The 26,440-nt window shown below is 42.8% G+C and overlaps 1 protein-coding gene across 1 annotated transcript in view; it reads right to left on the reverse strand.

Moving 5' to 3' along the window:
• LOC137624426 (developmentally-regulated GTP-binding protein 2-like) overlaps nt 1–26,440 on the reverse strand; it is a 72,458-nt gene that overhangs the window by 30,257 nt on the left and 15,761 nt on the right. Inside the window, exons 2-4 of the mRNA XM_068355174.1 lie at nt 16,129–16,289; nt 8,017–8,187; nt 772–915 (exon numbers count right to left, since the gene is read on the reverse strand). Of these exons, the coding sequence (XP_068211275.1) occupies nt 772–915; nt 8,017–8,187; nt 16,129–16,289 (476 nt within the window). The remainder of the gene's footprint in view (nt 1–771; nt 916–8,016; nt 8,188–16,128; nt 16,290–26,440) is intronic.

The following is a 26,440-nucleotide window of genomic DNA, read 5'->3' on the forward strand; positions in this document are numbered from 1 at the left end:
TAAAAGCCGTAAATTCTTCATGGCTAAAATATTTGAAGAAAAAAGAAAAAAAAAACCTTCAGTTAGGAACAACTTTTTCTTTTTAGATGCTTTAGAAATTTAATTCAATAACTACCATATTAGCTTTTTAAATTATTTGAAACTCCATAACAAGTTTATACATACAGACTTATCTTATTGTTTACATACTGTACTATAAATGTTAGGACAAAGGAACCAGCCTTCCTTTATTTTTATAAATTATCAAAATCAGAAGTATCATCATTTAAAGCAAAGAGTATTTCATGAAGCTGATTGTTTATGTTTTCTTCATATGGATTCCAGTCCGATCTTGTGAGTCTGTTTCGTCTTCAATTTGTCATATAAGAAATACCAAAGTTAGTAGCTGTTTGTGACTGTTACTGAAAACTTGTTTGGTGACTACAGTATTTTTGGTGTTAAGAGTGCTGTGGGGTCTCCATGATATCCCAAGACTTTTCTGCTAAAGGCTAGGACAGGGAATGTATTTACTATAATAATTTTCATAAAGATTCATACCGTGCCTTGTGGTTTTGTACAATCCTATGCATGATTTTATAGTTGTGGATTGTCTTTTACCATAGATCTGATATTAAACCATGGAAGTTTACCTGAATTTTGGACCTTGCCATATCTCAAGACCTCTTTTAACTGATGAAATACATGTTAAATTAATGTGAAAACTTAAAAGAATTTACTAGACACTGCAAAATGATAGTACTCAATAAATTCATTTTACTGAACTAGTCATACCTTAAAGTAGATTCCCGGTTTATCTTTATTCAACCTAATACCAACAGCTTCCAATTCAGCTGTAAGTAATTCCTTTTGGATCTCACCCTTTGTGGCATCTACCATCATGATGACAAGATCGGCAGTTCTAGCAACAGCAATAACCTGAAAAAAAAATGCCAAAGCACTGAGACTGTCAGTCATTCGATAATGATGTGCTTTTATGAAGAGCAATAGTACAACAAATTACAGTATATCAAATGTGTTGCTCAGAGTGTTTTTCAAAATTTTTATACCAGATTGTTGGATTTTTCTTTTGAGAGGAGTTGGTTTCTGTCCCTCTTGAATAACATCATGATATAAATGAGTTGCTTGCTACTAACTAGTAAACCTAACAAAATAACAAACGACAACAGAGGATTAGTAAGCAAATCTTCATTATAATATCTTATTTTTACTTAAAAAATTATGCTTTCTTGTGGGATTCAGCAAGGATCTGCTGTATAATAATTTATCTATGAGTATAGTCTACAATCATGGACTTCAATACCTTGCTCGCCATTCATTTCTATTCCTAGAACGTTCTTTTGCTACTCTCACATAAATTTTCCTATCACCTAGGCCTTTCTTCACTCCATCCATCCACTCAAACCTTGACCTTCTTTTTACATTCATCACATTCTTCAGCAGATGACTATTTTTCATCCTTTCTACATGGTCAAACCACTTCAACACATTCATATCCACTCTGGATGCTAATTCATTCCTCGCACTTGTTCTCACTCTCATTACTTTGTTCCTAACCCTTAAGACACTTCATCTCGAACACATTCAATTTCTGTCTCTCCATCACTTTCATTCCCCACAACTCCGCTCCATACATCACAGTTGGTACAATTATTTTCTAATGCAGGACTTTTTATTTTTACACTACCATAGAAAAAGCCAACAGTATATACAACATGTTAAGTAATTCAGCAAGTACGGTATAGTTATGAATTTAGCCTTTGTAAATTAAAACTGTATAGTTATGAATTTAGCATTTGTAAATTAAAACTAAGTAGTCTAGCCATTGAATTAAACATTAAATTTGAAGAGGTACAAGTCTTTTTTTTTCAAGCTGTTACCCCTTATTTTCTGCTATAGCTAATGTTTAAGTGGGCAATGAACAACATTAATTTCTTAACAACTTAAAGCCAATATACAGTACTGTCCAAGGTACCAGCCACCTGTTGAGATAATACCACTAGTGTGTTGAAGGATACTTCTATGATTGGCCAGACTGATGATGGACAGCTCTATAGTAATTGTTCACTGGTTACTTTCTTCTTGGTAAGGGTAGAAGAGTCTCTTTAGCTATGGTAAGCAGCTCTTCAAGGACACTCCAAAATCAAACCACTGTTCTCTAGTCTTGGGTAGTGCCATAGCCTCTGTAGCATGGTCTTCCACTGTTTTGGGTTAGAGTTCTCTTGCTTGAGGGGATACTCGGACACACTATTCTATCTAATTTCTCTTACTCTTGTTTTGTTAAAGTTTTTATAGTTTATATAGGAGATACTTATTTTAATGTTGTTACTCTTCTAAAAATATTTTATTTTTCCTTGTTTCCTTTCCTCGATGGGCTATTTTCCCTGTTGAGGCCCCTGGGCTTATAGCATCCTGCTTTTCCAATTAGGATTGTAGCTTAACAAGTAACAATAATACAGTAATAATAACAATAATAATGATAATAATAATAATAATAATAATAATAATGATAATAATGATAATAATAATAATAATAATAATAATAATAATAATAAAAATTGTCAAGCTGACTTTTAAATATGAAGTACAGTGGCCTTTTCATTAGCTTTTATGTTTTCACTATCTCAAGATATTGGGCCAAAGTCCAGGATGAAGAAGTTTAAGATAGCACCAGCGTTGTTTGATGTAATGTAACATTAGTAGGGAATATGGCAATATTAGAGACATTGCAATTGCCTCCAAAAAGTATGATGGTCTATACAAGCAAAGTTTCTGAAATACAGCACTCGTCAACCTGATCATTCCAGGCTTAAAAAACCATTTGCTGACCTGCTCATACCAGGTTTTGAAAATAAATTACTGATCTGCTCCTTCCAGGATTAAAAAAAAATATTTTCTGACCTGCTCATTCCAAGTTATGAACAAAAAATTTATTGACCTACTCATTCCAGGTTTGCAAATACATTTGCCGACCTGCTCATTCCACGTTTTGAAAAAATATTTGCCGACCTGCTCATTTCACGTTTTGAAAAAATATTTGCCGACCTGCTCATTCCACGTTTTGAAAAAATATTTGCCGACCTGCTCATTCAAGGTTTTGAAAAAATATTTGCTGACCTGCTCATCCAAGGTTTTGAAAAAATTTACTGACCTGCTCATTCCAGGTTTGAAAACCATTCGCTGACCTGATCATTCCAGGTTTAAAAAAAAAAAAAATTTACTGAACTGCTCGGTCCACGTTTTTACAAAAGAATGGTGATATTCCTGAAGCAAAGGGGATGTCAGTGTATATTAGAAATGAGTACTCTTATTCTCATACCCATCTTTTTATACGTCCTGCTATTAATGTGAACATAAAATAAAACAAAATTGCTTTATGATATGCATAACAATTATTAGGGTTCCATCTATCAAAATCCAGACTTAGAGGGTGCTATTTTCCACTGTCTTCTTTCCATCATGGCTAGATTACTGTAAATTCACGAATTTGGGCTGTATAGCTCAGCAATGGGGCCTTTGAAACCATTCAATGACAAAAGTGCATATAGGAAAACCTTGCAGTTACACTATGAGGTAAAAGTAAAACAAGGTGGACAGCAAGATGGAAGAAAAGAAATACAAAAGGAGGCAAAGTAGCTAGGGGGGTTAAAGGAATACTGCTAAGACTTCTAAGTAATGCATAATACCCAAAATCATGGCTAAGATACATGATGATAGATAAGACTTTGTGTTTTCAAGTGATTTCCATGTCCACCGTGCAGATTGGTTGAATGTTGTTTCCGTACTGATTGTTATTGCTTAAAAGACTTTGCTTCTGAACTGGGCTGTGAGCAAATCATAAACAAGTCTCACACACAAGCTGGGTAATTGCCTAAATCAAGCATTCACTTACTTGTTATAACAAGCAAAGGCTTGGCCAGCCTCTGCTAACACAATGAACACCAGGAGGACCTTCAGGAAGGCCAACAGGTATGTACTAATAAACGGCACTCTTCACTATGTTCACCCAAAGACCCAGAAGCACCTTCGTGCCATCAGGGATACAGAAAAGGAGGCCATCCCTCAGACATGCCTTGTTGCCCCTACAGCAGATCGCCAGGGTGTCAACAAGACCAATTCCCTCATGAGCCACTACTTCTGGCCTGGCCCTCAGTACAATGACCTCACAAACTTTATTGGTAAGAGTTATATAGTTATTTAAACCACAGGTCCTTTTTCTGTTGCATAGAATATGGACCCTCTTGAAAAATTTCAATTTATGCAGTTTTTGCACATGGGTTCATTTTCCAAGGCATAAATTTGTATCCCTTGAATTTTAAAATGTTTTAAAGTCCTGGATTCCATTTTCTATGGCACAGATTATAGAACCCTGAAGGGGCTGAAACAGCTGGTGAACAACTTGAGGATAAAGCCATACCTCATGGCTAAGCAGAGACTCAGCTGCCACAGCTATCCACAGTCACCAGGTTCCACCAGCCCTCCATCCACACCACCAACACCACCAGTGTCTGCTTCATCCAGCCCTTCACCTTCACCTGTCTGCATGGAGACTGGTTTCACTCCAGCGCCACCATTGATATTCGACCCAGTAGATAGTGGCAGTGTGAGCATGCCAAGATTCTGGGGTTCAGGATCTGGAAGAAGATTCCACCATCACCAGCTTAGCAGACCATCAGTCATGAAGAGGAGCCAATCAACACCATTGCCATACGGGGTAATGGTAACAGTTTCTTCTTGACCATCTCTTACAGGCACTCAGACAGACAAAACACAGCGTTCTCCATGCCCACACTGCCCAGTACATGTAGGAGAACAACGTCTCCTTCACCAAATTGCAACACAGGTAAACAATGTAGATGTCAGCAACATTGCACAGGCTGGACAGTATGCCACAGAAATAGAAATACTTCTGTAGCCAGTCTACTCGCCACACCCATCTGGATCTACTCACCATTTTGGGAGGAACACAGGTGGCAATGCTATATACCACTCTGACGTACTTCCCCTTAGGTGCCCGGGGTGGGTCGTTGTGGTCCTCTTAATGCCTCGCTGAGTCCCTCGATGATGCTGGAACCTCTCTGGTCATCATCGTTGAAGTCGAGTGCGTGGCACTCTGAAGTTTCTCCTGGACAGGAGCCTCCATCCTTGAAGACCAGTTCTTCAGCACTGTCTTGGTATACTTCCTCTCCCGAGGTGGAGGCAAGAACTCCTTAAGTAAGGAAGGTCTCACATTCTACTTCTTGGGAGAAGAGGTGGGAGCTGGATGGTCTGCTTCTGAAACTGGAGCGGCATGAGTGGATGGGACAACCTCGATTGGCAAAAGGGGGTAAGACTGTTAGAGAGATCTCCAATCCCTGCTGATAAAGGGGTGAAGGGTGTCCCCCAGAGGAGGCATTGCTGTCTCTGACATAGTTTCTTTGTCGTCATCCTCGGTCTAAATTTCAGCTTGGAGAAGTCCTGCTGCAGTGTTGCAGAACCTGATGGCTGGTTACGAATCTCAGAAAGAATTGGATACACTGTAACATGATTCGTTCTGGTGGTTCTTCCTGAACCGAGCTCCTACGTCTCGGGTCTGAAGGTGGAGAGGTGACCCCTGCAGCACTTAAAGATTCTGACAAGATCCAAGGAGTGCTGGTAAATGCTGCAGATACTTTATCCTTACCTCGGGAGCGTGCAAAGAGTCAGTAACCGCCTGCTTAACTGCCTTTACCAACTCCTTAAACCAGGGCGTGTCCTCATCGGATGATGGGATGGAAGTCGAAGCCCCTTGCAGTGGTTCTCGAACCAGATGTAACTGTCTGTCCTAGTGCGGGGATGAGTGCTTACGCTTACCTTTTATACACACTGGCATATCATCACGTTCCAGCTTGGAGGAATGAGTCGGAGATTGTGGATGGACAGCTGTCAACATTCTCGGCGATCACACTCACTTATCCTACTGGATAGGGAGTCACAAGGGAGAACTCTCCCGAACATGCTCAAGGGCTGCTGCGTCACTGCGATTCATTGTAAGGTCGCGTGAAGTTCCACAGTCGTGGGACGAAACGCTGTAACGCACTGTTTTGCTGCTGCGAGCTGCTGGCTGTTCATGAGCTGAGGCTGAAGTGAAGCCACAAGATGAAGCGTCATCACATCTGAAGTAACACCGCAAGCTGAGGCGCTATTGCATTCACAAGCTGAGAGGTTATCATGAACTGACGGGCAATCACAAGTAGAGGATACGTCACAAGGAGACACGCTGTTACGAGCTGGAAGCTGGTTGCACCCTGGCCGTTGGTCGCAAGCTGGTGAGTAGTGTCGTCTGGATGATGTTGATCAATGTTTGGGCAATCGCTCTGGATCACATCGGTTGTCTCTACAGTCAGTGCTGCAAGCTGGAGGTGGCGAGCGTTGATCGTTGTCTGCGAGATCTCTCTCATCACGAGAAGATTGCTTATGCGGAGCTGGAGATGTTGCACTCATCATCAGAAATCCCGAGGGAGTGTGACAAGCACTTCTGTGAAGATCTGAAGCAGGAACTGGGCGAGCCAAGGGGCAGGATGAGACGAGTCTGCTAAGCAAGACGAGTCAGCTGGGCAAGACGAGACAGCAGGGAGAGACAAACTGGAAGGGCGAATGAAGATGGACAGTCACTGGAAGCGTTGAACTCACCGGCGAGTTATCACAGCTGCACCCACCCTACAAGCTACCTCACCCACACGCTCAGAGGAACCACGCTCCGAGAAACTAGAGGAAGGCATGGACAAATCCAACAACATTGTCTTCGCTCCGCGTGACAGAGACCACTCTGGGAAGGGCCAAACCTGCGAACGGGAAAGGTGTCCACAGTGACTAGCAGGAACAGGCATCGGACTTAGAAAGCTCAGAACGAGGGAGAGTACTGTCGTCACCAAGCTGATCAGGATCTGCCGCAGGCAAAGTCAGTAAAGGCGCTGATTGTGCAGAAGCAGAGACTTCCACAGGAAGAACTGCTGGAAATTCCACCGGTGCATTACCTTTTGAGTCTCTAAGAGGAGGATCGAGATCAACCTCTGATAACGGAGGACCAGCGATCCCAAGGATCGGCACAGCTGGAGTATATCAACAACTGTAAAAGAATCTCCTGAGAAAGAGGGCAGTGCCGCTTAGCTAGGGTAAGCGGCAGAGTCCTCCCCATGAGTTAAACGGTCTTCGCTCCTACTCGATCGAGCCTTCGCAGAGGGTGACCGAGGAGGAGCTTCGGGCAGAGATAGAGAGGCCGAAGAAGAAGGCTGAAGTTTATTCCCCTTCGAGGATGACCAAAAAGGAGATGAATCCCTCTTTGCCTTCTTTCTCCTCCTCCTATCAAACCTCTCCCACTGGGAGGATGATCACTCCTGTCATTCAACGCATGTATCCTCCTGCGTACACGATCCTCCTCTGCAGGCCGGAACAGGGAATATGGGTCGGTCTCGACAGGAGACATGAAGGTGCAACATTTCCACCCCTCAGGTCAAGGACAAGTTTGCATGCTGGCCTAGAAGAAGAAACAATCACACCTGAAACAAAAAAGCAAAGGAAAAGATCAGTCAAATGGCAGTCAGTAATCAGTGGCAGAGAAAGACGTCCACTCTCAACGGAGTTAAAAGCAAAAAGTGACGAGACAACACTGATGTGTCAGCGGGGTAGCCGGAACTATCCCCTACCTCACCACTAACTTCTGGCAGAGTAGTTATACCTTGCTAATAGTCTTATTGCTAGCCTTCCAGCTTCGCCAAATATATATTCCTTAATAGAGAGCGAAGTGTTAGTATTAGTGACGGCACGATGAAAAGTTTGATTATGGGCTCAACAGTAAAACTATTCGATGCAACCGAAAACATAAGAGCTTTTGACAGGTAGGGGAAAGGCCTCCTCACCCTCACTCCCACCAGTTGTTTAACTACTCGTTAAAACGATTCAACAGTCCTCCAGCTCGCGCTGAAAACAAATTCTCTGCCTAAAGGACAATGGCTTTTATTTTGTTTAGGAACAAAGATGCACTAAAAAAGACAAACTCACCTGTCTTCCTCTACCCTTGCCTTGTGAAGCTCCTTCAATGATACCAGGCAAATCAAGTAATTGAATATTGGCGCCCTTATAATCAATTACACCAGGAATACACGTCAATGTGGTAAATTCGTACGACGCTGCTACACTCTGAGTGTTGGTTAACGTGCTCAACAGCGTTGACTGGAAAAAAAAAGATAAAAATTAAAAAAAAAAAAGATAAAAATTTAATCATTCAGAAGTTGATGATAAACAAAACTTGCAATTAGCCAGGTAGTTCCTAGAAGAGTAACTATCATATACAAAAAAAAAAAAAATCGTAAACTTTTATAATTTTTTTTTTTTTTTTTTTTTTTTTTGCAAACATGCAGTAATATTTATATGCTTCAGTGCCTACAGAAACCTCACCAATAGTGACTAAATACTTTGGCGGTTTCCCAGATCTCAATTAGTGTTGATTCCAACAATTAACAGCCAACTTCCATCCTCCAAATTTCTAAGGTTTCTGAAAAGCCTGTCTTTAAGCTGCTACACAAGTACCTCAATTCTAGAAAACTGAATCCTAACAACAAATATACATACATGAAAAATTGGATATTCCTGATGCCTGTAATCTCACATTCAGTACAACTTCTGACCAATATATAAATAAAGCAAAATCTCCACAAGATCTATTTCAATAAAAAAATTTCTATCACTGCCTTGAGTGCTTGCATCCAAAACAAAATTCATGGAAGCTGCTAGCCCTGAAAAAATCTAAATAAATATCTAGCTACCACAGGCTGCTATCATTAATCTTTCCTCCCATTTACTGTAAAACTTTGAAAGTGACTCATCCCCACTAACGTACTTAAAAGCACTACAAATTTACTTGAAAACACTACAAAGCACTCGTTCCTGTAATTTTCACATTTTACCTGGTGTTATTATCAATCAGTTTGATATTTTTATCAATCTAACACTGTAAATGTGTTTCCTTCTACCAATTTCTTCTTTTTTCATAAATGTCCATTCTTTTTGTGAAAGCTTGCTTTGCAACTTAATTTCATATATTTTTGCTCATTTTAAATTATTAGAAGTTAACATGACTTGCCTAACTGTTAAATAGTTCATAACATCACAGCTGGTTAGTTTTATTTTTCTGCAAAGCATTTCTTATTTATCTATCTGCATTCCAAGAGCATGACTTGAAAATTTTCTAAAATAAAATGTTATTTTTATTAATAAAATAAATTTTTGAATATACTTACCCGATAATCATGTAGCTGTCAACTCCGTTGCCCGACAGAATTCTATGGAGGGATACGCCAGCTATCACAATACTAGAAGGGGGTGTATTTACCAGCGCCACCTGTGGCCAGGTACTCAAGTACTTCTTGTTGACACCTCCTCAATTATTCCTCGGTCCACTGGTTCTCTATGGGGAGGAAGGGAGGGTCGATTAAATCATGATTATCGGGTAAGTATATTCAAAAATTTATTTTATTAATAAAAATAACATTTTTCAATATTAAACTTACCCGATAATCATGTAGCTGATTCACACCCAGGGGGGTGGGTGAAAAACCAGTGTACAAGACTAAAGGATAGCTAAGTATCCCGTATTTCATATAATCAGTTATCCACAATAACAATGAAATAATAAGTACCTGGTAAGGAAGTCGACTTGAACCGTTATTCTGCCTTTAATAAGATCGTCTTCCTTACTGAGCGCAGCGTTCCTCTTGGGAGGCTGAATCAACTCAAAGGTGCTAAAGTATACAGGGCTGCAACCCATACTAAAGGACCTCATCACAACCTTTAACCTTGGCGCTTCTCAAGAAAGAATTGACCACCCGCCAAATCAACAAGGATGTGGAAGGCTTCTTAGCCGACCGTACAACCCATAAAAAGTATTCAAGAGAAAGGTTAATAAGTTATGGGATTATGGGAATGTAGTGGCTGAGCCCTCGCCTACTACTGCATTCGTTGCTACGAATGGACCCAGGGTGTAGCAGTACTCGTAAAGAGACTGGACATCTTTGAGATAGAATGATGCGAACACTGACTTGCTTCTCCAATAGGTTGCATCCATAACACTCTGCAGAGAACGGTTCTGTTTGAAGGCCACTGAAGTAGCCACAGCTCTCACTTCATGTGTCCTTACCTTCAGCAAAGCAAGGTCTTCTTCCTTCAGATGAGAGTTTGCTTCTCTAATCAGAAGCCTGATGTAGTAAGAAACTGAGTTCTTAGACATTGGTAGAGAAGGCTTCTTGATAGCACACCATAAGGCTTCTGATTGTCCTCGTAATGGTTTTGACCTTCTTAGATAGTACTTAAGAGCTCTAACTGGGCAAAGTACTCTCTCCAGTTCGTTCCCCACCATGTTGGACAGGCTTGGGATCTCGAACGACTTAGGCCAAGGACGGGAAGGAAGCTCGTTTTTAGCCAAAAAACCGAGCTGCAAGGAACATGTAGCCGTTTCAGATGTGAAACCTATGTTCCTGCTGAAGGCGTGGATCTCACTTACTCTTTTACCTGTTGCTAAGCACACGAGGAAAAGAGTTTTAATGTGAGGTCCTTAAAAGAGGCTGATTGGAGCGGTTCAAATCCTGATGACATTAGGAACCTTAGGACCACGTCTAGATTCCAGCCTGGAGTGGACAACCGACGTTCCTTTGAGGTCTCAAAAGACCTAAGGAGGTCCTGTAGATCTTTGTTGGAGGAAAGATCCAAGCCTCTGTGGCGGAAAACCGCTGCCAACATACTTCTGTAACCCTTGATCGTAGGAGCTGATAGGGATCTTACGTTCCTTAGATGTAACAGGAAGTCAGCAATCTGGGTTACAGTGGTACTGGTTGAGGAAACTGCATTGGCCTTGCACCAGCTTCGGAAGACTTCCCATTAAGACTGATAGACTCTGAGAGTGGATGTCGTCCTTGCTCTGGCAATCGCTCTGGCTGCCTCCTTCGAAAAGCCTCTAGCTCTTGAGAGTCTTTCGATAGTCTGAAGGCAGTCAGACGAAGAGCGTGGAGGTTTGGGTGAACCTTCTTTACGTGAGGTTGACGCAGAAGGTCCACTCTAGGAGGAAGAGTCCTGGGAACGTCGACCAGTCATTGCAGTACCTCGGTGAACCATTCTCTCGCGGGCCAGAGGGGAGCAACCAACGTAGCCGTGTCCCTTTGTGAGAGGCGAACTTCTGAAGTACCCTGTTGACAATCTTGAACGGCGGGAATGCATACAGGTCGAGATGGGACCAATCCAGCAGAAAGGCATCCACGCGAACTGCTGCTGGGTCTGGAATCGGAGAACAATACAAGAGGAGCCTCTTGGTCATCGAGGTAGCGAATAGATCTATGGTTGGCTGACCCCACAGGGCCCAAAGTCTGCTGCAAACATTCTTGTGAAGGGTCCACTCTGTGGGGAAGACCTGACCCTTCCGGCTGAGGCGATCTGCCATGACATTCATATCGCCCTGAATGAGCCTCGTTACCAGCGTGAGCTTTCTATCTTTTGACCAAATGAGGAGGTCCCTTGCGATCTCGAACAACTTCCTCGAATGAGTCCCTCCCTGCTTGGAGATGTAAGCCAAGGCTGTGGTGTAGTCGGAGTTCACCTCCACCACCTTGTTAAGCTGGAGGGACTTGAAGTTTATCAAGGCCAGATGAACTGCCAACAACTCCTTGCAATAGATGTGAAGTGTCCTTTGCTCCTGATTCCATGTTCCCGAGCATTCCTGTCCGTCCAGTGTCGCACCCCAGCCCGTGTCCGATGCGTCCGAGAAGAGACGGTGGTCGGGGGTCTAAACAGCCAATGGTAGACCTTCCTTGAGAAGAATGCTGTTCTTCCACCACGTTAGAGTAGACCTCATCTCTTCGGAAACAGGAACTGAGCCCGTCTCTAGCGTCATGTCCTTTATCCAGTGAGCAGCTAGATGATACTGAAGGGGGCGGAGGTGGAGTCTCCCTAACTCGATGAACAGGGCCAGCGATGAAAGTGTCCCTGTTAGACTCATCCACTGCCTGACTAAGCATCGGTTCCTTCTCAGCATGCTCTGGATGCATTCTAGGGCTTGGAAGATCCTTGGGGCCGACGGACAAGTCCGAAAAGCTCGACTCTGAAGATCCATACCCAAGGAGACAATGGTCTGGGATGGAACGAGATGAGACTCCTCAAAATTGACCAGGAGGCCCAGTTCCTTGGTCAGATCCATAGTCCATTTGAAAATCTCCAGACAGCGACGACTTGTGGGAGCTCTTAAAAGCCAGTCGTCTGACGGAGCCGGACACAAGATCATGATACTGCTGCACAGTCTGTAAACTGTCAATCATGGGCAAGCGAGGAAGTACAGTGACAACCCGAATCTGTCTAGACTGTCTGGGTCGTACAGACAACTCCTTAACGGGTTGCTGAGGTTGCCGCACTGCGTCACAACAAGTCCCTTCTGTTGGTTGTTGAACGTCTTCCCCGTGACACATTGACTCCGTAAACAAAAAATCCTCTAACAAGGACTAAGCTTGGACTGCATGTCATGCAACACAGCTCAAGGTCTATGGGAGCAGGTGTGGTAACAGACGGGATTAGCGGCTGAAGTGGAACCATTACCTACCCTGTAAGCATGTTATGCTTAAATAAAAGTCCATAAGAGGTTATGCAGCTAAAGGCTCCCTCCAAATGACAGAGTCCTCAAGGGAATATCAGAAGGAGGGAGAAAAGAACTTTCTCATCTACAGGAACCTTATCCTAGAAAAGCTAAGTTCTCTGAGTGAGGGTTCACTGGTGCAAAAGCAGCAGACTAGAAGGCAACGTTATGAAACTGCTTGACAGTCTAGTGAGTTGGCAACAACCCAAGATGTGTTGAGAAGCATGCGGTAAGGTATGCAGAGCATGATGTATGCAGAGCATGATGTATGCAGAGTATGCTGTATGCAGAGCATGCTGTATGTAGAGCATGTTGTATGCAGAGCATGCTGAATGCAGAGCATGCTGTATGCAGAGCATGTTGTATGCAGAGCATGCTGAATGCAGAGCATGCTGTATGCTGAGCATGTAGTAAGCAGAGCCTGCTGTAAGGAAAGCAGAGCGTGTGCATGGCGTTTAACATTTCTCAGAAATTCCATGACCAGTGCTAGAGTGCTTTATGCATGCTTGCATGGGGTTTAAACCATGGTATGAAAATGGAGGTAAGGTATGCTGAACAGCAGAGTCAGAACGAGCTGGAACAACAATAGTTGTGGTTTCCTCTTCAAGACTCCGATGAGGGAACACCTGAGGCTCAGTCTGCAAAGGCTGAATAAAAGACAAGCAGAAGGAAGGCGCATGGGTGGAGGAGGCTGACTCCTAGCATGAGTGGTTGAACCCAAGAGTGCGCTTGCTGAGCGGTTGGCGGAAGCGGAGTAGCAAGTTCCAGTTCCTGTGGTGTGAGCGGAGCACGATGAGGAAGAGGCTGCGCAGAACAAGGTAAATGTCTCGCAAGCTGAGGCTCCTGAGGCGCAAGGCTAAGGTGTTGTGGTGCTTGCCTTGTGGAGGGTTGAGCTCGCTGCAGCGAGAGCTGAGGAGACTGACTCATGGACGGGAGAGGTTGTTGTACCTCAACCGAGTGTTGCATCACTGGTGGAGCAGCAAGTGGAGGCGGAGGAAGAGAGGTATAATCCTCCTGATCCCAATGTAAAGGTTGCCTTAAGGAAGGCGGAGGCTGAACACCACAGGGAACAGCAAACTCAGCACGTGGCTCAACATCGTACGCCTGGCAGGTGGAACTGCTGGCAGGTGGTACTGCGATCAGGCGGAGCGAATGTAGGTGGAGGGAGTGTAGGCGGAGGCGGAGGAGCAACACTCTCAGCCCGACACTCACGCATCAAGTCCGAAAGCTGTGCTTGCATGGACTGTAGTAGAGTCCACAACATCGTACGCCTGGCAGATGGTACTGCGATCCGGCGGAGCGAGTGTAGGTGGAGGGAGTGTAGGCGGAGGCGGAGGAGCAACACTCTCAGCCCGACACTCACGCATCAAGTCCGAAAGCTGTGCTTGCATGGACTGTAGTAGAGTTCACAACATCGTACGCCTGGCAGGTGGTACTGTGATCAGGCGGAGCGATCATAGGCGGGGGGGAGTGTAGGCGGAGGCGCAACACTCTCAGCCCGACACTCACGCATCAAGACCGAAAGTTGTGACTGTATGGACTGCAGTAGAGTTAACTTGGGGTCGGCAGACACTAAGTTCTGCTGAGGTAAAGCCTTAACAGCAGAGATCTGTTGTGGCAGAACCTTACTCCTCTTAGGCGGAGTGTAATCAACTGATGACTGAGGAGAGTCAGAGCTAACCCAATGACTGCATTCGGGTTGTGAACTTTAACTTCGTACGTCTGGCATAGGTCTGGACTTAACGTTTAAGAGGTCTTGAGACCTGAGACCAGCGTTACTCTGCCTTTATTTTCTCCCCTAATCTCTTCTGCAGACGAGCAAAATAAGGGCTCAATCGTCTGCGGGTGGGAGTGACGGTCTCGGTAAGACACGCCCACAACCACCGAGAATACTTCTGTGCGCCGATCAAGGCCTGCTGAACCCTTATGCCCTTCGACATTGCTTCTCCCCTGGGCTTGGGAGCTTGCAAGAGGTCCCGGACTGGGAGGACGACTGGCGCGCACAAAAGTACCCTCACGCACTAATCACTTATCACTTTGATTTCTGTTTGCACTTATTTCACTGAACTCGAAACTTTAAGTGGTTTGTACCTGAAATACGCAATTCTATCCTTTCTCAAAGTTAGTAATTGCGAAAACAGAATTACAATGTAACAGAAAAATCTAATGAAAGATAATTCAGTGGTTGGAAAGAGACTAAACACTAGATCACTCTAGAAACGTTTAGTTTCTTCCCCTAAAGAGACTAGGGAGAAGAGCAAAAACGATAACGACGTTACTCGTACGCCTGGCAGGCTTGAATGAAACGTTTATCCTCTTTCTCCCTCCGTCTCTATCTCTCTCTCTCTCTCTCTCTCTCTCTCTCTCTTGACTTAGAACCTGAGAGAAGAGCCCAAACATATTATTGTTAAAGGAAAAAACTGAAAAGTTCCTTTATTAGGATCAAAACCATTAAGTAAAGAAAGAATGAACAAAACGCTAGACACGGTTACTCTTACTGCAACGTGAAACCGTGAACATTCTTTCTCTATCGTAACGATAGAGTGCAAGTTGAACGTTCTGAACGTCAACAACTGCAGAGACAAAACAAAACGTTAGTTCAACTTTGAAAACAGTACGAGACTGTCAAAGAAAATCTTTCAAACTCTGTGGCGGAAATAGCATAATATGTTAACAGGTAAAACCGAAATGACGGGCTCAAAGTTTATTAACTTCGGTAAAAGACCGCCTACTATTAGGAAGGTCGAATATAAACAAATATAAAAATTAATTTTAATGAGTTTATAATAAAAGGAAGTTAATCGAAGAGGCCTATAAGAGGCGGAGAGATATAAAATAAATCTATAACTTTCGTTAAGCAAAATTAAGAAAGAGAGTCTATACTCTCTTAGACACCAACACTTCCGTCTAAGGGAAGGGTCGGCCATTGAAAGGTGAACGAGAGTTCAAACTCTCTCGTCACCATAATTAATCAAATTAATTCCAAAAGCTAACTAAGCTAATATAGAAGTTTCCAGTAAAGCGACAGCCGAAATCAAAGAGAAATACTTCACCAAAGTCGTGAAAATACTCCAAGAACATAAGCGTATCCCAGAACGTCTTGCCGGAAGCACGACAGAGGAATAATTGAGGAGGTGTCAACAAGAAGTACTTGAGTACCTGGCCACAGGTGGCGCTGGTAAATACACCCCCTTCTAGTATTGTGATAGCTGGCGTATCCCTCCATAGAATTCTGTCGGGCAACGGAGTTGACAGCTACATGATTATCGGGTAAGTTTAATATTGAAAATTTACAGGTACAATAATTGCTTACTGTCTTTAAAACTCTTTTAAAATTACATTTTACCTACTGTACTTTATTCTCTTTAGAATAAACAAGTTCTATTCATATTTCCGAAATAAACCAAACCACATGTTTTATAACTTTTATAACTATATACTTTACTATGCAGTTATTTAGAGGAACATCTTAACACTGTCAACAAACTCATATTTACACTTACCTTACCAACTGAAGGAAAACCAATGAGAGCAACTCGGGCATCTCCACTTTTCATAACATCAAAGCCATCGCCTTTATCTCCTTTCTTCCCCTGAGGTTCTAAAAGCTGCGTTCTATACTTGGCAAGTTTTGCTTTCAACACACCCAAGTGATATTCAGTGGCTGGGGAAAATTAATTGAAATGTTTAAAACCTAATTAAATGGAAAATCAATTGCTATTTGCATCTGATCTTTTCATTCAATACTAACCTACTTTTCAAGTAATTGTGCAAGTTTAATAATCTGGAATCTGGTGAAAAGCATCTAAATTTTTGGCAGTTTCCAGATACATAATCAAAATGGTTCTTTGGTTATTTGACACCTTTTCCAAAAACTTAGAAAGATTCAGCTTCACACAAATGTTTTCTGGGGAGTGCAAAGAACAATCCCATAAATTCTGCTTATTGTATGAAGAGAGTTACAAGCTCACCAGATATTTATCAATAGCAAAGAGAAAGATAAAGGAAACTATAATATACAGATTTAACATTATTATAAAAACAATCTAGCTCGAATAATAAAGACAGTCATGAAATTATTTTTAAGTGTAAATCCCAGTTTAACACAGCAATGCAAAACAGGACATTACACAGTAATTTATATTATTCCTTAATATAAAAACATGAAGTTTTTAACATAAGAATATTCCCCCATTGACAGCTGGAATCAGTCACTGAAATTTGCTGACAAAGTAGTTAGGAGATGGGTATGGGGTGCCCACCACTCCCAGACAGATGAACTTATAGATTCCTTCAAACAAAACAGAGCTCATTTGAAGAGGGAATAAAAACAGAGCTCATTTGAAGAGGGAATATTGTATGATAAAAGACTTCAAGGTTTTTATACCATGGAAAATGTAATTTTATTCAATTTGTTCCAAAAATTTACAAACCTTTGTCTTTAATATAGGAGACTTAGGCCTTACAAAGGATACAGTCTCATAGATATGACTGAGGTTGTTCATCAACCACAATGAAACAGTTTTCTCAAACATAACTATGCATAATGAAAAAATTATAAAACTAACAGGGCAAATTTGGAAATAATTTGTATTTTTTCTAACCATAGAAACCTGAGGCTCTTTACTTTGGAGATATATTTTGGTGACCGCTGAAACCAGCTGTAAAACTTTTAGCAAGATGTAACTATAGTTATCGGGGGAGGGGGGTAGGACTAACCTCCCCGCTCACACACGCACTAGCCAAACCAGCTTGCAATTGCAAGCAGGACTTCCAGGAGTAGGTGATGGCAGGCCAGTATGTGTAAAGAGCTTCAGGTTTGTATGGTTAGAAAAAATACACATTTCCAAATTTGTCATTTGTTCCAGCACCATATACAAACCCTTCAATTTACTATGGAGATTCATGTTTAGGTGGTTGGAAATCCAAAACCAACTGGTTGGTCAATATAGGGCGCAACTCTTGTTTCGCACGAACTGTGGAAGAGCGTACCAAATCACCTCGCTACCTCTCAATCAGAGATAACGGCCTGAGCAATTGTGCAAAGGTATTTCCTCTGCTCCCTAACAGGGTACAGTTAAAATTGATCTGGGTCACTTGTTACAGTACAGAAACACTCAATCCAGAAGGGCCTGAATCTAGGATCCGCTACAGCCTTGGGGGGAGGCCACTGTGCTCCGGTTGTATGGGAGTGGACCTCGAATCTGTAGCGTATACCCTTGAACTTCATTGGCCCACAGCTGACATCCAATTCTTGGGAATCGTCTCCGAATCCTTTCACTCTTGCGGTCGGATGGCAAAGAATGCAAAAAGCAAGGTGGTGTCTTTCCTCACCGATTACCTCGGTCTAACTTCCTTAAAGGGAACAGAAGAGGGGAAAGCATCCTAGGGGCCGAAGAGCTTGGGCTTGCCGAATCCAGGTCTATCTGTACAAGCCGATAGTTCTCCGTACAAGTGACCACCCTCAGAGATCTCAAGTCTCTACTAGTTCTTGAACGCACGGAGTCCCCCGGAAGACGGGTATCCGCTCACTGGCCCAATGTCTTCTTCCTCTGCTTGATAGGGATGATACCTAATCTATCTCAAACAGGATCATAGCCAATGCCAGAGACTTTGGTACGCAGATACTGTATTGGTCGTATCTGGAAGACCTCTGCGGAAAAGAGGGCTGCATTATCACCAGACAGAGGGGTTGCTAGCCACTCCTGTGTCTAAGGTCAGACAGAGGAGAACTTCCAAGTGAATCATAGAAGTACCCATAGGTGCTGCCAGGGGAGCTTGGGCCTATCCTGAGACTGCCTGCACAAGTTCTTGGAACCAGGACTTCCTCGAAAAGGTGACCAATTTCAAAGGAGCACCAACCTGTTTTCTCCGAGGAGAGCGCTCACATGGCAAATTTTGATGTCGCATGCGTATATGGCAACGCAGAGCAGGTGCGCTCTGATGATGAGGTGAACGTGCATATGGTGAGCATTGGCGCAGCCAGCATTGGTAAAGTGAGCGCTGGCAAAACAACTAGTAGGAGGAGGTAGGGTGCATGTACGAGCGTGCAGGGAAGTTGAGTACCTGTGTGTGTTGTCTTTATTGTGCATGGCACAAGAGCGGTCATAGTTTCGTCAAGGTGAGAAGACGAGGCATGACTAAGAGGTTCGTCATAAGGAGGTTGGCGCATATACAAGGGAGTGCGCTGACCTACCTGTGCTTGTGTGCAAGAAAACAAGTCTAGGTTTGGCGCATAGCTGGGTGCACATGCTGAACTCCATCTAGACTTGGCAAGTAATGAATTAGGCGTGTAAATAGGTGCATGCGCTTAAATCTGTCTAGAGTTGGTGAGTGAGGAATTTGGTTCGTATCTGGGAGAGCATGCTGAACTACACCATGGGGTAGAGCTTGACCTCTCACCTCGCTAGGTGGGATCGTGCACTAGATGGCATGCTTTTGAAGATGGAGAGGGATGAGAGGATGGGACGACTTGAAAATCCAAAAGGCGGTAAGATTTTGTTCCAGAGATCTCGAACCCCTGCTGGTACGGGTGTGAAGGGTGACACCCAGAGGAGGCATCGGCTGTTTTTGTCGTCATCCTCGGTGTAAATTCCAGCTTAGTAAAAGTCCTGCTGCAGTGTTCCTGAAAGTGTCGGTTGGTTACTAACCTTAGAGCAAATTGGTTAGGCCGGAACTGAAAACCTATGTCTCAGGTCTGATGGCAGAGAAGACCTTTGCAGTACTTGAGGACTCTTAACGGAATATGAGGAGTGCTAGTAGACCCTGCAAGAACCAGGACCTTACCTGTGGGAGCCTGTAAAGAACCCATAGCCGCCTGTTAAGCTGTCATGAAACGACGGGACGGATGTCGTAGCCTTTTGCTTGGGTTCCCAAACTGGAAATTGTCTACTCGGAGATAGTTCTGCCTTCATGTGGGGGAAGAGTGCTTGCACTTACCTTGCATACGCACCGGCATACCGACGAGTTCCAGCATGGAGGAATGATCTGGAGATCGTGGTTGGAGAGCTGTCGATGTTCTTGGCGATCACACTCGCTTATCCTGGTAGATAGGGAATAGCAAGGGGAAACTCTCACGAGCATACTCGTGTACTGCTGTGTAGTCGGGAGTTGCATGGTCGCGTGATGTTCCATAGCTGTGGGATGAAACGCTGCTGCACACTGTTACGAGCTGCTGGTTGGTTGCGCGCTAAAGTGTGGTTTCGAGGTGACGTCACAAGGATAAGCGCGATCGTAAGCTGGAACCTGGTTGCGAGCTGGTGAGCGGTGTCGTCTGATGTTTGGGGGATCACTCCGGATAGCGTCAGTTGTCTCTGCTGTTGGCACTGCAAGCTGGAGGTGGCAAGATACCTCTGGTCACGGTAAGATCGCTCACACGCTGATCATCAATACTCTCTCAGGAGTGTGATGAGCACTCCTGTGAAGATCTGAAGCAGGAATTGGACAAGTCGGGGAGACAGGACGAGACGAGTCTGCTGGGCAAGACAAACTGGAAGGCCGAGTGAAGAGGGATGGTCGCTTGAAGCGTCTAACTCACCAGCGAGGTATTGAGGCTTGCACTGAGCCTACGAGCTAACTTATCCTAACACTCTGAGGGGCTAGAGAAAGGCATGAAAGAGTACAATAACCTACTCTTAGCCTCACGTGGTGGAGACTACTACGGGGAAGACCGAACCCCCACATGGGAAAGATGTCCATCGTGAGTTGAAGGAACAACCTTGGGACTTTGCCCTCCCTTTGTTAGCTGAGCAAGCTCAGAACGAGGGAGAGCACTGTCATCAGCACTATGATCAGGAACTGCCGCAGACGAAGACGACAAAGGCAGTACAGGAGCAGAGACTTTCACAAATTGGGACACTGGAGACTATGCCAGTGCAAAACCATCGGAGATTCTAAGAGGACCATGGTCAATCTCTGAGTAAGCTGGTGTGCACTTCCTCTGTGTCCCTAACTGAACCAGCTCAAGGCAACCCTCCTTTGACAGGGGACCATCAATCCCCAAGAAAGTCCACAGCTGGAGTACAACATCAACAGAAAAAGTCACCTGAGAAAGAGGACAGCGCCACTTCGCTTGGGAAAGCGACAGAGTCCTTCTTTAAGGGTTGTTCAAGTGTTAGAGGGTCATCGCTCCTGTTCGATAGCTCCCCCGCACAGGGTGACCAAGGAAGAGCTTCGGGTAGAGATCGAGAAACCGAAGGAAGCTGAGGTTTCTTCCCCTTTGAGGATGACCCCGAAGGCAACGAATCCCTCTTGACCTTCTTCTTGAGCCTTCTACCAAACCTCTCCCACTGGGAGGATGACCACTCCCGGCATTTAACAGTAACAAAATATCAAGGAAGTCAGAGTTTGCAAATAAGATAGACATGAATAACTAGTTTGATGGATCGTAATTATAGTAATGCTCTTCCTAATAAAAAAATAAAATGAGTGCGACATTGACATTTTTCTTGTTTACTTTCTCTCCAGTATCTATTTTAATTAAATTCTAAATATCAAATCAAAGATGGACGCTAGTTCTCAAAACATCCAGAGCATCAGGTGTCATATTCTTAGATGAGGTATCCTCCTGCGTACACGAACGTCCTCTGCAGGCCGGACACAGGGAATCTTGGTCAGTCTCAACCAGAGAAGTGAAGGTGCTGCATTCCCGCCACTCAGTTCCAGGATAAGTCCGCACACTAGCTGGAAGAAGAAACAATCCTACCCGAAAAGATAAGCAGGGAAAGCAACGATGTCAGCACCTACGGGTTTTCCAGGGGTCGCGAGCTCTATCGGTGCATTACTGTACCTATAGAGCAGCCATCAATTTTACTCGACTCTCCTCCAGAGGTGAACGAGCAAGCAGAGTCAGAGTGGAGGGATCAAGCTGATGGCAAAGGAAATCTGGGTTTCTTTGCCTTTGCAGAAGACCCCAAAGGAGAAAATACCTTTAGACTTCCTACCAATCTCACAAACTGGGAGGATGGTCACTCCCGACACGCAATACCAATAGAGTCCTACAAACAGAGCCTGCATGCAGTACACTTCAGAAAGAGAAAGTCAAAGCCAGTTTGTTAACGGAGGAGAGAAAATGAACCGTCCTCACTCCCCCGAGCCAAAAGTAAAATTGGCAATATAGCACAGGTGTGAGTGTGAGTGGGGTAGCTGGTACTTTCCCCTATTCCCCGCTAAATAACGGTGGGTCGTTATACCTTGCTAAAAGTCTTATGGTTAGTTTCCAGCTTCGCCGAAAGTATATTTCCCTAAAAAGAGCGAAATGGTTTGCATTTAGAGACTGAAAGAAACCATTTGAAGAATAGGATATGAATTATAGGTCATTATGTATATATGATGACAACCAAGCCTCAGAAATTCTTTATTTTCAACTATATCAAAAATATATAAAGAATAAAAACTCTTCAGATATAGAATTATTTGTAAACCATCAAAACTGTCTTGAAATTTATAAGTAAAACATGCTCTGTGCCACGACATGAACTTCCCCGCTCCTGTAGTTCCTAGAATTTACTTTAGATGATATTTTGATAAATTCTGCAGCGGTTTAGCAGCTGACTATTGAACAAGTCGGCAAGCATGGTACCTGTAATTTGAAACAACCCAAATCCGCCCCTACTTGACCCAGAAAATTGCCACAGGGCTTTTTTTATCCACTCAATTCAATATTTCCAAAATTTGAACAGGGTAATGGGAGCATCAAGCGTAGGTTTGAGACGTCCATTCTAGCCCCCAGAGCACGAAGATGGCAACGTATCATTCCGAGAGTGATTAAGTTCGACCTGATATTTCCGAAACATTTTAAAAATCAATAAATCCAAAATTGTAAAGGGTTATAAAGTTTACCTAGCAACAGGAGTTTACATCTTATTTATGTATGATAGGACTCCCGGTTGATTATTCCAGCATTTGTTCCAAGTTTAGTGTTGGTGAAATGGGTTACGTTTACGATGAAAAATCAACGCACAATGGCAAGCCCACTTTTCTTTATCGGTGTTCAAACAGCAAATAGCTTTTGGTAAAGGAAGATTGCCCCATAACCTAGAAGCTTTTTTTGAACGATCCAAACTATCTTGTGAAGAAGTTTTGATTGTTAGCTTGCTTTACCTATAGTGCACCCCAAAACATGACCTGCATTACTGTATATACAAAAATTTTGAACACATGCTTGTGGACTAGTACAATTTCTGCCGGGACGTGTGATGATATTTTGACGATGGACAGCAAGAAAATTGGGAGACCAGGACATATCATAGAGGTAGAAGAGAGTAAGTTTGGAAAGTAGAAAGGGAATGTTGGTAGCAAGATTAAAGCCGGGAGTTGGTCAGGATTGACTGGGAAACACGCGAGACTATTCAGGGTTGTCGAGGATCATTTAGCGAAGACATTGATTCCTTTATTATTAGGATTTTTTCATCCTAAAACTCCAATAATTTCGGACTATTGGAAGGATTATAATAATATCGGGGATCAATTTCTTCAACATCGCACTTTTAACCACAGCCTTAATTTTAAGGGCCCAAATGATCCCAGTGTACACAACATGATTGAAGCACAGCAGCGTGTCCTAAAATACGGGAAGCAACCACTTGTATGACTTACATTATCCAGAAACAATATTTGAAGGATATCTGTCAGATCACTGCAACATTGTTCCTTGCACCCCATGAGTTCATTGCAAAATCCTTTTCCTTTTTCTTTGCAAATTGCCAGTATATATCATCTACCACAAAAAAAAACTTGTTCCTTGGAAAGTGAATGATATTACCCGAAGAATCTGACTTCTGTGACTCCGAATAATGTAAGTACAGCTATATTTGGTTCTGTTAATATATATTATTGTGTCAATGTAATTGATTGGGTCAAGACTGATAAAAGGTGTCCCACCCAGAGAATGGATCACTCCTATACTAATTAATCTACATTGGCTGCCAGTTAAAGCAAGAATTGAGTTTAAATAATGTACAATAACCCACCCGGCTATCAGAACTGGTCATCCGAAATATGTAAGAGAATTGCTACATATTGTGGAGCAAACAAATTGTCCTTACACAAGAATATTATGGATGGTTTCAAACTATTAGAACCTAGATACATGTCTACTGTAGGCTCTAGAGCTTTTAAATATGCAGCCCTAAGAATAAAGAATAAGCTCCCATGAGACATCCGAATAATTGGAGACGTTAAGGCTTTTTCAAGAGGAAACTGAAGACTTTCTTATTCTGCGAGTGTTTCAATAGTGATGATCTAACAGTAAGCAAGCAATAGGCATTGTGAAATTAAATGCTACCAAATGAACATCATAAAACGACCATGGAGGTCCTGTAGAGAATAGGGTTCCCCTGCTCTACAGGACAAGCAAAGAATATGGGAGTCTAAGGGGGAGATAGCAGGGGGGTGTAAACCCGTGGTAGGTAAATAGGTAAGGACATAGGTCTTCAGTTAGGTTAGGTGGGGAATGTCAGGTGGTGTTTTTGTGTAGAGGTTTTACAATACGACGGACATGGATTTTGCAATAAGACGGTCACTGCTTAAGAACACCTAGAAAATGGGAAGGAAATTCCCATTTCCTATGCAAGCAAGAGGCTTGTACACCAAATCAGGGTACCGCTTGCCAGAATAGAGTAGTAGTGAGACTGTTTCCTTGCGAGCAAAGCAAGCCATGGCGGAGCAAAATCCATCTGAAGTATGTGATATGAATTATAGGTAATTATGAATTTTTCCTACAGGTTTTCTTGAGTTTATTATACATTTCTGACCATTATATCTACTGCAAAGCACTCCTTTTGGGGTTTCCCAAAATAAAACCCCTTTCCCAATGGGATCCCCATAATTGGTTTTATGGTTTTATTATAGTTACGGACAGATAAAGCTTTTCTACTTAAAAAAATAGGTGCATCATGTAGGAAAAAAAGTCTGTTTCCTTCGAAAGTGACACTTATATTCACTGGAAATAAAAGCTTAATTATCTAAGGAATAATAATCAATGGGTAAGCGTGGACAGTTCAGCATGTACCGCTTGCCAGTATATTGGAGCTCGATGTTTTTCATTTTCCTTGAGAAGCGAGCGCACGTCGGAGCAAAATCCATTAGATTTCTAAAAAATATCCCTGTTCTCAGTCGGTCACATGGGTTTTTAGTTTGTTTCCCGTTGAAATGAAGGTCAAATTCAGTGAAAGGTTATTATTTACTACAGGAAAAACTGTTTTTGTTCAAAGTGTTGTTCCGTCCATAACTATAATTCTACCGTTTTTATATGATTTAGGAAAACTCAGCACTGAGTTTTTCGCCTTAATATTCATGACCAGAAATAGATAAAACACAAGGTCATTCCTCATCATCTCCTACACATATTGACGCAAGGGGCCTCGGTTAGATTTTGCCAGTCGTCTCTATCTTGAGCTTTTAAATCAAAACTTCTCCATTCATCATCTCCTACTTAACATGATATTATTGCCATTGAAAGATAGCACACAGGAAAAATACATAGTTCATGTATTTGGCTAGAAATTAAAGTATCATATATTTGCTACATACACTTTTATAACCGAAACATGGTTTGAAATCATCACCTCCTCCTACGCCTATTGACGTAAAGGGCCGGTATTATTTTACTGTATTACAGGGCAATGTAACCTAGGAAAAAACTACTTTTTTCTATAGAAAAAATTCCGCACTCTTCTAAAATGACACTCTTTCCCATCGCAAATGAACTGTTTCAGAAATATGACAAATTCGTAGGTAATTTGTATTTTTCCTAACAATACAAACCTTAGCTATTTAATATGGGTAATTACTTTCGGCGTACTGTAGCTGAAATGACGAGCCATTAGAATTTTAACGAGGGTTTACTACCCCACCACTAGTTAACGGGGGGGTAGGGAGGGTAGCTTGCTACCCCCCCTCACACACACCTGTGCTGAGCTCACTTTGCTTAGAGGTAGGACTTCACGGGGGATAGGGCTGGTGGGCAAGTTTGATTAAATAGCTAAGGTTTGTATAGTTAGGAAAAATGTTATTTTGATAATAAAATAAATTTTTGAATATACTTACCCGGTGATTATAATAGCTGCAACTCTGCTGCTCGACAGAAAAACTCTACGGAAAAATTCGCCAGCGATCGCTACACAGGTAGGGGGTGTACTCAACAGCACCATCTGTCGTTCAGATACCCAGTACTCATTGTAAACAAAGAACTCAATTTTCTCCTCGGTCCACTGTGTCTCTATTGGGGAGGAAGGGAGGGTCCTTTAATTTATAATCACCGGGTAAGTATATTCAAAAATTTATTTTATTATCAAAATAACATTTTTCAATATTTAACTTAGCCGGTGATTATAATAGCTGATTCACACCCAGGGGGGTGGGTAGAGACCAGCAAAATATGTTTACATCATATGAGCTAAGAATTTTTATTTCATTTTAGAAGTTATCAAAATAACTAAACAAAATAAATAGGTACCTGGTAAGGAAGTCGACTTGAACAATTACTCTGCCTTTTTAAGTACGTCTTCCTTACGGAGCCTCGCGATCCTCTTAGGATGCTGAGCGACCCCTAGGAGCTGAAGTATCAAGGGTTGCAACTCATACAACAGGACCTCATCAAAACCTCTAATCTAGGCGCTTCTCAAGAAATGACTTTGACCACCCGCCAAATCAACTAGGATGCGAAAGGCTTCTTAGCCTTCCGGACAACCCAAAAACAACAATAAAAACATTTCAAGAGAAAGATTAAAAAGGTTATGGAATTAGGGAATTGTAGTGGTGGAGCCCTCACCCACTACTGCACTCGCTGCTACGAATGGTCCCAGAGTGTAGCAG

Source organism: Palaemon carinicauda, chromosome 31 (genome assembly GCF_036898095.1).
Source record: "Palaemon carinicauda isolate YSFRI2023 chromosome 31, ASM3689809v2, whole genome shotgun sequence".
Lineage (NCBI taxonomy): Eukaryota > Metazoa > Arthropoda > Malacostraca > Decapoda > Palaemonidae > Palaemon > Palaemon carinicauda.